Below are 12932 nucleotides of genomic sequence, written 5' to 3' on the forward strand. Positions count from 1 at the left end.
ACAGTTAAAAGAAATGATTCATCATCAGCTACAGGCACAAGCTGAAGAAATTTCCTATTCTGTCTTTCTGATTCTGGCTGAAATATAGCGTGTTGTAATATACAGTAGTTACTAGTTGGAGAGATTCTTACGGAGTTTTTTGTTTTCATTGCATTTCAAAGCTGAGCGTTTTTTTCTTTTTTCCTTCCCCCCTCAAACTGCTCCTGCAACTTTCCCAGTATTCCTGATTTATGTGTCCTGACTACAGTCTCTTCTGTATTCCAGGGAAAAACTGAGGAGGATTGCTCATTAAAACTGAGGCTTGGAGAAGCCTGTAAATGGACTGATGTGAAAACTATGCACTTCTCATCTTCCTCATAAGCGTCAGATTTTAAACTTTCCTTGGTATATTTGACAAATTGTAACTTACATTTTCATCCTTGGAACTTCTGGTTTTTGGGGTGTACACCTAATTAAAATTAGGACAGTTTTCAGTTGCTGTGGTGCAGAACCTGCAGCTTCTGCTACCAGATGACAAACTAACTTTGATTAGTGTTTCCCAAACTCTTCTGGTTGTAACTATATTTAGAGACCAACAATTCTGTGTGATAACCAATACTATTATCATTTGACTTAGGTTTGCTAAACCCGTTTTATGGGTTTTGTAGATTTCCTTACTCTTTGGTTAGTGTTTGTAATGTTAAGTGTGCTACTTACTTTTCTGCACTGTGTCGGTAATCTGTCAGAATGATAACTATGCTTTTAATATGAGAGGATTGCTGCTGATGACCATATATGTCTGAAAGGTATTTGGTTTTGTCTGTGTGATTAAAAATTTATACCAGTGTTACTAAGCTGATGTAGTTGCTTTAGTTCAGACCCAATGTATGTACTGCACTGTTGCATAAGAAAGCTTTCATTGGTGAAGCTGAGTCTTTGTGCTCATTGCTATTGATTTGAGCTCTGACTTGAGAAACAACCTTTATTTACATAATCTCCATGCACACAAACCTTAAACTGAGCATTTGGAATTTTTAAATTTGATTTGCAGCCTGTGCCGCCCTCCTTCCAAACAGGGCAGCCAAATCAAGTTAGCACATCTTGTCAGCTGCCAACATAGTGGTTCTGTAGAGCATGACTGCTCTTTTGTAATGTGTCTTTTAGTGCTGTATGTTTTGTGATAACAAATTAAAGAACAGCTTACTAAGTTATCCAGAAAGAAAAAAAAAATCTGAATTTTAAGTGTGTCAGACTGGATTCCGCTGTGTGTGTACTTAAGGTATGAGATTGGAGGGTGTTTTCAATAGTACAGTGACTCCATGCCCTCTCATCAGCCATACCAAGAAGCAAGGAACGCAGTGACTGTTGAAAAAGGAACCAGCTTATAGTCTTTGAAGGTGGCACCAAGCAGTCAGCTTGGTGAAGAAATATTATTGTTATACTCTTAGAAGAGGTTACTTATTCAAAAATGAAAGGAAAACAGTGTTTTCTCTGGTCTATTATAACAAGGTAACTTGCCTTAGTTTTAAGCTGTCTTGGAACTGAGACCTAATGCGAGTGCCTCAGGATCTGCTCTGCCAGTCCCACAAGAGCATTGCTACTCCACCCTCTGCCTCGCCTGGCCAGTGAGATCACTGAAAAAACAGTTCCATAAGCATTGGAACTAATGACTTCTTGTTTCATGTGGTTTAGTCACTTGTGGTTGATTTGTCTTTGGCAAGATCAGAGGGGAGTGCTCTGCCTGAAGTTTTTCCTGCAGTAGGGCAGTTTGCAAGAGTTCTTTGAAATAATTTTTTTCTGGTGTCCAAGTGGGTGGAAGCTTGTGTTCCATTTTCCCAGTTCAGCATCTGCAAGATCCTTTTCCACTTATTCATCCACCTAAATTTGTAGGAACAAATTACATTCAAAAACTACCTCTTTGTTATATTTGGCTGATAGTGGCTAATTAAATTAGACTATTAGAAGAGACACACAAACAGCAGATTTCACAAGGCTAGGAAGTTAAGCTAAAAATAGTGGTGATACTATGTGGTGGTTGTTTTGGCCAAGTTCACTGTAGGACTTGCCTTAGACTACAGGTGGTGCTAAGGTACCACCTGAGTTGTTTTTCTTAGGTAACCTCTAAAGCTTATCTGCAATAGTTAATGAACTTGCCTGCTTTCATCTCGACGCTGTAATGTGAGAAAAGAAATTTCACACACTAAATGTATCCAGGGCTTTGCAGTATTTCATTTAGAGAACAAGACTATTCTGGATGTTAAAGGTATTTATTTCTGCTTACAGCTCAAGACAAAGTAACAGTACAGTATCTGATTTTGGTAATCACACTGCTAGTTGTCTGGCTGGCTAGCATGCTTTTTTACTCCAATCATTCACAGTCAGTCCATCAGAGCATGAGCAACATTCCTTGTCTGGCTCAAAAAAGGTAGGAAGTAAGATGTAATTTGTGATTGATGTTATCAGGTACTGATGTCAGCCTTGCTCTGTGTGATCTAGGTCAAATGTTTCTTTGCCTGCATGGCTCTCCCCAGAGTCAAGATGGTGTCACAGGCCTGCTCCAAGAATGACACATGTGAAGGGATGGAGGCAGACTGCATTTTTTACCCCTCTGAGCTAGAGCGGTGCTTATCCTTCTCCCAGATGTATGTTAAAGCAAAATAATTGCATATACACCACCAGTGGGTAATGCTGGTGATGAGAGAGGGCTGTGCTGCAGTAATGGTCCCATACCCTGAGAGAAGACAGAGGTTCTGGTGTCACTTCGAACTGCAGCCTGTCTGTGGAATTAAATCAATTACGGATTTGACTTGGCCCTGGAGTTGTCTTCTCCTCCTTCATCTTTTCCCCCTTCTCTGCATTTACCCTGGTAAGATCAAGATCAGCTGGGTGGATAGTGATAGCAGGGGGTAGTGAGAGAGGATAAAAACCCGTCATGATTCCATCCATGTTGCCCTGAAGCCTCAGTTGTCCAAAAGATTTCATTAGATTGCACTGCCTTTTTAATACTATTATTATAAAGAATTCAAATGATATAGTGCTGGCGGAGCAATGAGTCAGTTCAGACTGTCTAACATTGCTTGTTGCTATGTATGAATGTGATCAACTTGTGTGTCACTGAGCAGCATAAAATGTTCTGTAGCTGTTCGCTGAGGGTAATGCTGTTGGTGTATGTCATTGATCACTTACAGGAGATCTAGCTGTTGATGGTATTGTGCTTGGCTGCCCCTGTACTGAAGTAATCTTTTTCAGTCGGACAGAACAAGTATTCCCCAAGAGGAATGAAAGAGTATCTGCCACGGTTGTTGATTTACTGTATTTGTCATGTTTTATTTTTAAAGCAAGTCCTAATATGAGACTGCATGTATGCCCAGTTGTGGATGTTTTACAACTGACCTCCTCTTGTGAGAGGAAGATTTCATCTTTCCCTTGCTGGCCAGGGAAAGAGTAGTAAAACTAAGCTTTTTGTCTCTGCTTACATATGTAAAACAGCCTTCTTTAAAGTGTTCTCTTACGTATTTCCACTATATCTGATTGGAAGTTCATATGAAAATCAAAAATAAATACATTATTTAATACTTGGTGAATTACACCAAGTACTCCAAGAGTTAAGCCAAAGGGGTTTTTATCATGTTATAACTCTAGGTGAATGATATCTTTTAAAATTTTCTTATAGCACCATTTTTCATACTGTTCTTCATAACTTGTGTTTGTTCATAGCTGAAGTAAAGCTGAAAACCTGTTTTCAGGGTTATTAGCTAGCTGTTTGTGTGGGTTGTGGGGTTTTTGTTTGTTTTTTGTTTTTTTTCTTTTTCTTCCTTGCCAGGGAAATATAGAGTGGGTGTGTGTTTGTGTGTTTATCACACTGGTAGATAGAAGACAGCATAATAAAATATCCTGTTTTTAAATAATAGTTTTATTATTCAAATGTATTTGTTTGGTATCACCCATATTAATGTTAGAAATTAATAAAGAATTCTTAAAGTATTATTTTCAGTTGTCATTTTGTAATGATCAACCACTTCCATTTCTCATGGAAGTATGACTATAGGGAATCTGCTGAAAATTATGGTTAATGTAGTTTGGTTTAGGAGTGTCCAGTGAGATACTTAATTATTGTTGCATTACTGCAGGTAAACTTCATATGTGGTACCCAAATCACTGTTTTAAATTTTGCCATTAGTTAGTAATTATATAAAGCAGAACGTATAGTATTATGTGGATTTTGTCTTTTAGTTGAACCATTTGTTTATAAATTAATTCTAAGATATTATGTAGTCCAGATGCAACAGATTTGTTATAATAGAATCATTGTCTGGGTACAATGCTAACAGATTTAAAGCCAATTTTTAATATTTTTTTGTTAAGACTAGTTGCATAAATCTGAATGCTACTTTGAGATACTATGTTTAAATCTAAAAGCTGCATCATGAAGCTCCTTTTTTAAAGAGAACTTACCTTTTGAATACCTGTTGTTGTCTGTCTTTAATTTGAATTAAAACAGACAATTTGAATCAACTACTCTAGCAGAAATGATTTTAAATACTCATCCAGATACTTGAAATATATACATTTTCTATGCAAACTTACTCAGAGTAAGCCTGTAACTTATTTGGGGTTGTTCATATTTGAAAATAAATATGTATTTCTCATATTGCAGCATTAGAAGCTAGAATTGAGTTGTAATTAGATTGCACAAAATACTTTTTCCATCACACTGAATATTTTGATATTTCTAGCACTTTAATTTTCTGTATCAGAATGGAAGAAAGATTCATGTTTAAAAACTCTTCACATCTAGAGAGAAATTATGGCTTGAATAAGTAATAACTTGATTGGTGGGTAACTAAGATAGAAACCTCATAGTCAAGGTCTTGCTATTTCTGATTTGGGCTAGGGGGAAATTTGATTTTTCTGATCATTCAGATTTTTTTTTAATATATGATTGGATTTGTTCTTCTGTGTTTTCACTGGACTAACAGCACTAATTCACTTGGATGTAGTGCTATGCCAAGGCAGCTGTAGGGCTCCCAAGTCAGGGCTGCCTTTAGGTTCAGGCAGTTTAGAAGGTGGACTATCCTTTCCTAGATTTTTATTATTACTAGTCGAGTGGTTGGGACATAAACTCTGAATGTGGAAGGCCCAAGCAGAAGCCTGTGACCTTGCTCTGGGGGGAGAGTTTGAGCATGCAGTTCTGAAGTAGGTGCCCAGAAGATTTGTGTTGGATTTTGAGAACTTTCACTTTGAAAGTTCACCAATAAAAGCTGGTATTAGCAGCGGAGAAAAAATGTGTTTTGTGTCAAATTGGTATTTTAAATCTAATTCCAATTTAATGTGAACCTTCATCAACTCCCAGGGAACAATTTTCTTTGTAATTTCAGAACAACATTTCACTGTTAACACTGAAGAACTATTCAGATTTTTAGTATATTTATAGAGTAACTGTAGACCTCTTATGCACAGGACAGAATGTTCAAAATAGGGACTTGAATGTAGGGTCCAAAACCTATATTTATGTTTTGTGGACTAGGACTTTGAAAACAATTAGTGATTTAGGAGCCTAAGTCATCTTGATTTCTATTAATAAAGCCTGAAGGAAGAGTATAGGCTGTGTGAGAATATAGCTTGATTGAAGAGTTCCTGGTTTATGCAAGGTTCATGTATCAGAAGATGTGTAGACATACAGATCGAGCATGGCATATTTGCTTGACCAGTTCTGTGTCTAAGTTTGATAGTCAACTCTCAGTCCAGTCTGTTATAGGAAAAGGAGGAGGGAAGGCTTCATCCAAAACATTTGAGTATTGCTGCTCTGTAAAATTAATGCCAAGTAAGAGCATGCAAAACAGTCAGTCCAGAGCTGCATGCATGGGTAATTAGATGTTGACAAGCTGTGTATGCAATAGATGATTTCTGCCTGTCTCTCCTCAATGGTGTCACTCTGTTGTGCTACTGTATTTTTTTTAAAAATTGTAAGAATGTTATATGTCTGAGATCTTACCTTTTTCTATCAGTTGATTGCAGCTGGTCAGCAGGTTCAAGTGTCATTGACAAGGTTCAGGCAGGAGAGGAAATGGCTGGTTGAGGATGCAGTTGTATGCCTTGTCTAATATTTTTGTTTGCTTTTTCTAGATAAATACAGCTTGAAATTTAAAAAACAGTAATAATTTAAGAGACACTAACACTGAATTTTTTTCTGTAGTAGCCTTGATGATATAAATCTTCTTGTTTCTACAAGTAATCATATTCTGAAGTATAGCTTATGTAGCTTTTTAACGTTAAAAAAAAAAAAAGTAAGCTAAGTTAAGGAAATTAGACATGACCATAGGTCAGAACTGAAGCTCAGTTAAAATTAAGTTGTTTGAATACTGCTGTGAAATCATTGCCTTATTTTTTTCACAAACAACTCCCTCATCTTTGTCTTTATTTTGCTTTGTGTTGAAGCTAATATTGCATCTGCTTATTAAGTGAAAATATTTAATTTTCTGTTTTCTAGCTATACAATTAGTGTTAAATTTAGAAGTTAACTTTGTTTTATTTCAGCAATATTTTCCGTGATGCTGAAATAAATCACTCTCATTTTGTTTGTATAGAACGTACACATGAACTCTTAATGGCTATGGCAGGACTGTAATGCAGCGCTAACTGTAATATGGAATCCTTTGTATTTATTGCTACAGAAATAGAAAACATTGCTACTTTTATAGTCAGAGAAAAAAATTGGCAAAACAGCCAGACAGTGATACAGAACAATAGTAGTTATACAACAAAAATGACATACAACAAGAAAAAGTTTTGTTTTTGTTTTCCAGGGGATATTAGTTCCTCAGCAATGTGCACTGATCCAGATTTAGGACCCTCTTCCTCTGCCTTGTCCATTCCCTTGAGCTGGCCCTGGAAGTTGTGCTTTGAGCTTGCTCAGAGTTTCCATGTGAAAACTAATGGCATTTTTTTGCTGTGTTAGTTTACAGATGGATCAGCTCCCGACATTGGCTTTGGCAATTGTGTAAGTGCCAGAACTGACTCAAAGAAAGGCTAGGAATTTGTAGTTGAGATGAAGGGGAGCTCAAAGTCACAGCAAGTCTGGACTTGGATTGTCTTGTTCTGCTATGGAATTGTACCATTGATAGCTTTAACTATGTGATAATGTGCAATTTTTTTTTCCTTCAGGCCTGTTCCTCACTGGAAGGAAAAAAAAGAAAAGTCTTACTCTATAGTTTTATCTTTGAACAATTTGAATCAAAATAATTTGGAATTTTGGAAGAGTACAAAGATAGCATTTAAAAAATAGAGTATGTCCTGTAATGCTACATGTAATGTTGCTCTACAGTCCTTGCCAATACTAGTAGGTGTAATAGCAAAGAAAGGTTTCATTTGGGATTGGAAAACCTTTGTCCTGGACTCTGTGCAGACATGGGCACTTATTCTGCAAAAAGATATGCTGTCTGCTGAAATCAATGATACAGCTCCCAGTGATTAAGCCAACCACCTGTATTAATTTTTTGCAAGATCAGTGCTATTAAAAAGAGGACTTCTGCTTTGAAGAACATATACGCTTCAGTTTTGTGTATGCATAACCTCCAGATTCTTTGTAAGTATTGATCTACATTTTTCCCAAGGGTCGAAGTAGCTGGGGCTAATTAAAAAGGAGACCCTATTATTTTCTTACTATAAAAAAAAAGTTCTGAGACTAAACCTACTTAATATTAAAATCAGTGGAAAAATACATTCAGCTCTGCTGTACTTGTTATAAATTTTGGAAAGGGCGGAGTGCCTTTCCAGTAAAGTTAGAAGTTGCCTGCATAACATGTGCAAGTTAGGGGGTGGAGGATTGAAAGGAAGAGTTCTAGTGTTGTCTCTGCCACTGATTAAATTGCATTATATTTGTATTTTTGGGCCTTGGTTTGTTTCATGTGTCTCTTGTTTCAGATTTGTCACAAGTTTTTTCACAAACAAATATGTTAAATGTAAGCTGTTGTTTATGCTGCTTTCCTAATGACACTCTGGCTATATGTCCTCTTTGTTGTATGTTGTTTATGCTTTGCTTTGTTGGAAAGTTGCCTGTCTGTGTGTGATTAAAAGCTTGGGATAATATATGTGGGTGTGGCAGGAAAATACAGAAAGCTTATTGTGATTGCAGCCTATCAATTAGCTTTCTAAGTGGCTATTGCAAGTAAAAAAAAAAATCTGTATTTTTAACATCATGGTTTAATTTTGTTCTCTTCAGGACAGATTGCAAATCAGAAGATGCTACTTGCAAGGTCTCTGAATCTGAACCTGAGGAATTATCAGATGAAGCATGTGCCGACACTTTCTATGGAACTTCTCCTCCTAGTACGCCCCGACAGATGAAGCGCATGTCAACAAAGCATCAGAAAAATAATGTTGGGAGACCTGCCAGCCGTTCCACTTTGAAAGGTAGATGTGCTTGTTTGTGGCTTAAAAGACCATAACATCACAGTAGTAGTTCTGCCTTACAGAAAGGAGATGCACAGAAGGTGGAGCCAGACTCTGCTGTGCACAGTGAAAGGACAGGAGACAATGGTCACAGGATGCAACAAGGGAAATTCCAACTGGCTATGTGAGAGTGATGAAACAGTGACAGATTGCCAGGGAGGATATTGAGTCTCCATGCTTGGAAATTTCCAAAACAGAACTGGATAAGGCCCTGAGCAGGCTAAACTAGCTTTGAACTAAGCCCTGCTTTGAGCAGGTTGGGATTACATGACCTCAAAAGGTGTACCCTCCAATCAAATATTTCTGTGGATTTTGTGGTCTCTAGTAGTAATCCTGTCTGCTCCAGTTTTGTTTTCTGAAGCATTTCACAATCTGCTTTATAGAAAAATTCAGTTTGCAGTGATTTTTTTTTCCTCTCTAGTGTCACAGAAACAGTTACATTATAGTTACCACTGCATGTTATTTTTAGTGAAACAGTTGAAAAGGGATGTTTACTGTTAACAATAAAAAAATATTCTATGTGGTTTACTTTTAGTTTAATAAAGCCATAACCTAAAAAAAAAAAAAACTTTATATGTGTTGTTTCTTAAAGTTACTGGGTAATTATATTTAACATTTTCAGGTGGAAATATGAATTTTAAGCACTACTTTAACTTTGCTGAGATGCAGAATATGTTAATTGCTTGTTGACAGAATAATTTAAAAAAACACACCTTAACTACATTTTTTAAAGCAGCCCTCCCAGAAAAACTTGCAGTTTTACTTGTTCTACTGAATTTATGATGGATACAAAATCTGCAAAAGCCATTTTTTAACAAACTGTTTATTCAGTGTTTTTATACAAAATATACTTTGTTAAAAATTATATCAGACAAGGTTGGTTGCCAAAGCTGTTATGGCAGCATGACTGTTACTAATTGATATTTTGAAAGTAATTTTTATAATTGCTTCATATAATATATGAAATACTATAACAGCATGCATTTAATTAAAAGGAATACATTTTTGAGGTAGAGCATAGGGGAGAAGAAAGTAAATAGTTTAACATAAATAAGGAATACAGTCTATTCTTCAGTAAATAGAGTTGTCTAGTGCGTGTTCATAATAAATGAAAGACTCATACAAATATCTTCTAAAACTCTTGCTTCTCTTCCATTTCAGGCAACTTCTGAATAAAGTTACTGTTTCAACAGCATTCCCCCAAATACCTTCTCCGTAGACTAAATTGAAAAGAAATGTCGTTATACTTGCCAGTTAGCTATGTAGTCACTGGAATCATTAAACTCTTTTTTACTGGCTTTTAATTGTGCCTTTTGGCAAAGTTAAGCTCTTCTAATGGAACATTAGCCTTGTTTAATTCTGTATATGGTAGTTATTAAATGACTTTTCTTCCTTTCTGTGATTTTCTTTTTAACGCTGTGGTTGGAAAAAAGGTTTCTAAACTGAGCAAATAGAGTGGTATTACAAAGAGCTATAATTCATAGCATTTCATTGGTCTCTGGTGCTGAGCACGTGTTAAGGATGATACATTTATGAGAAAGATGATGTCTTTTACACTACTTATAGATTTTTAAGTTCTTGGAGCAAGGTCTTTATACTTATGAGGGAAATGGTTAATGCTTCTGGAATGATAAAAATCTGGTTTTAGTTGCTGTGAGTGCATCTTAAATATATGGATGTATTTTTATTTTTGGCTGTTTAACTGTACAGACAGTCATTCCTGTTCCAGAACCTAATCTCTTATCAGTCTAGTTACTTCATTTCTGGGGGAAAAAAGCATGATGTTTTGTAGTTGGGCATAGGTTGGCTAGTGTTGTATAGTGTTAAATATCTTCTCTGGAAAAAATACAGTTCATTTTGTTTAACTTTGTTTTATTCTGTATTAACCAAAAAAACCCTTTTTTTAAATGGACTTGTTAATTGGCCTTATGTGTGTATGCAGATATTCATTTTGAACTGGTTTTACTTCAGTAAGAGAATCAATTCAGGGGTTAATATGATTTAACTAATCTGTTTGAAAAGTAAACTTGAAATAACTTTTTGAATGTTTGCATATAACACAAACTGAATTTGGTATTTTTCTTTTATTTAGAGAGCTGAAAGAATTTTGGTCATCAAACTTGCTTGCTTGTCCTTTTTTTTTTTTTTAATTTCTATCACACTAAGTTTCTTATGATTGGCATTAATAATCAAAAAACAAACTAACACAATGTAATCTGAAGCTGGTTTCTGAATTTTTCTCCTGTAGTGCAAGACCCATGGGAGTCACTTTTTTTGAATAAGTGTATGAAAGTTTTAGAACTTCATACTTGAAGTGCATCCTCTCTCTGCCACTTTCTTACGCCCATAAAGTTACTTTTTTCCACTTATTTTCTGCTTTCTTAGCAAATTAAACAACATTGAGGGAGCTGAAGACTAGAGAAATAAGGTAAGCTACAAAGGGAAGTTTTTTCATAGTTGATCCCAAGCTGCAAGTCCTTGCTCAGTCAAAACAGGAAGCTTAGATATTTTTTATTTTTTGCTTTTTGATCACAGGTTTATTATTTACCATGGGCAGAGATTTCTGTAAGCTTTTTTGGTTTGATTGCTGGATTCCTTGCCAACTAATTCCCTCTTTAAGATTCTCCTGTGTATCGTAAGACCTGATTTTTTTCATATGGATGTTGGATCTAGGGAACTCTCTGGCTCATTAAATCCCCGAGAGCTGCAGCTCAAAATGGCATATCAGATGAAAGATACTTGCTTTTTGGTACTACCCTCCTAAGCTAACATAAAGATAAGATAGTGTTTCACAGCTCCGTCCCTTCCTATGAGATGTAATGCTTCTCTTTTCCCTCTTTCTTGTCCTTAAATGAGAATTCTAAGCTTTGAATCATGATAGCCAAAACCACAGAGAAGCAGGAGATTTGAACAGGCTCATCTGAACTCACACAAAGGAAAGTGGTAAACGCCACTCAGATCCTACCAAGTGTAAATATCTTTTGTTGGAGGTCTTTATTACTGTCCTGAAAAAGCCATTCAGAAATGCCTAACAAGTATAGAAATCACAGTTTAGGTTCCTTAAAATTCCTCATTGTCCCCGCCTGTGATCATTTTCTACATGTCCCTCAGAGCATAGAGAAAAGTATCATCTCTGGCAAAATACATGAGGGTGCCTACTGAAAATTTTTGAAAAATACTAGTAGATGATCTTTCAGTCTGCATCAGTCATCCTTAGTACTTTTACTGGACAGCTTGTGCTTCCCTAAAACTACAGTGTACTTATACAGCTTGTGGGATCATGGCCAGTTCTAAAAAATGTTCATATCTTTTTTGCTGTGTAATGATTTCTGGATCTCAAGTTTTTCACAAAATCCCATGCTTTAACTTAGTGGCCAGATGTCATAGAATAATACAAGATTGAATAAAATATAATCTATTTCATATAAATGATCTCACACCTAATATGCATATTTATTTAATTGTTATTTTGAGAGTCTTTACAAGAAGCGATTCAGAGAGTATTCTTTCTGGATGGAGCCAAGAAAGACTTTTAAGAGGTTGTGGTTTGGGCTGGGAGACCCTTAGTGGACAGAGTGCTGCTTGAAATAGAAGCAGAATTAATCTGGTGCTGCCTTTGAGGAGGAGGAGGGTTGGAAACTCAGAAGCTGCCTTAGTCAGGTAAGCATGAAATCCTATGAAGCTATTCTTCCACAAGTGCCATTTGGCTGGGTAATGGGACTTGTTGACTGCCAAACTGAAGATACTAAAGCAATGGTATAGCCTGCATTTTCAGTCTATTTTTGAACTGCTCTACAACTTGTGATGTTCTACAGTATTCTGTAAATCTAAGTTTGGCATTTCCTGGCAACCAGCACATGCATAAACAAATTTTCTGCAACATTGTTAACCTAACTCAACCTTCAAGAAACCATGCTTAGGCAAATAATATCTTTAAGTATGAAAATCTAGTGAATGGGAATTGAAGCTTGAATTCTGAGATTTAAATGATGACATTTTAAAACATGGGTTCTCTATCTCCCACCACCACTTTCCCATTACTATAGGGCAAAAAAGTCCTTTAGACTCCTAGCTTTATGAAATCCTTATACTACTCTTATGCTTAATCACAAGCATGGTTTACTCTGTCCTTTTGTGGCTTTATATCTGTGTTTATATTTTTTAAATGCTTTTTTTTCCTCCAGTTAGACACTTGGAAAAAAAAATATTGACCTACTATACAGTAGAAGCAATAAAACTGATTAGGTATATGTTTTATGAAACACCAAAGTTTATAAACTCAAAAATTAAGAAAGAGTTCGTAATGAAAAAGAAGCCCAAGAACATATTTCTTTTGTCCATTTCAGAGTTCTGTGCACTTGCACAAGGAAAGAAGTGGTTACAGCCGGTACAGTTAGCATCAGATTGTTTGAATGCTAATATTTTTGTAAAAATGAACAGAACTTACTGCATCTTCCTGCTGCTTCCACAGAACAGGCTAGTTTGAACACAGAAGAATTTTT

General features: G+C 36.0%; 1 protein-coding gene across 6 annotated transcripts in view; it reads left to right on the top strand.

Moving 5' to 3' along the window:
* Positions 1-12932, top strand: part of MAP3K4 (mitogen-activated protein kinase kinase kinase 4) — an 82054-nt gene that overhangs the window by 11870 nt on the left and 57252 nt on the right. For all 6 annotated transcript variants that reach the window (XM_026109817.2, XM_026109819.2, XM_026109822.2 and 3 more), the window contains exon 2: positions 8201-8391. In XM_026109817.2, coding sequence (XP_025965602.2) covers positions 8201-8391 — 191 coding nt within the window. The remainder of the gene's footprint in view (positions 1-8200; positions 8392-12932) is intronic.

The sequence above is a fragment of the Dromaius novaehollandiae genome, chromosome 3, assembly GCF_036370855.1.
Source record: "Dromaius novaehollandiae isolate bDroNov1 chromosome 3, bDroNov1.hap1, whole genome shotgun sequence".
NCBI classification, from domain to species: Eukaryota; Metazoa; Chordata; class Aves; order Casuariiformes; family Dromaiidae; genus Dromaius; species Dromaius novaehollandiae.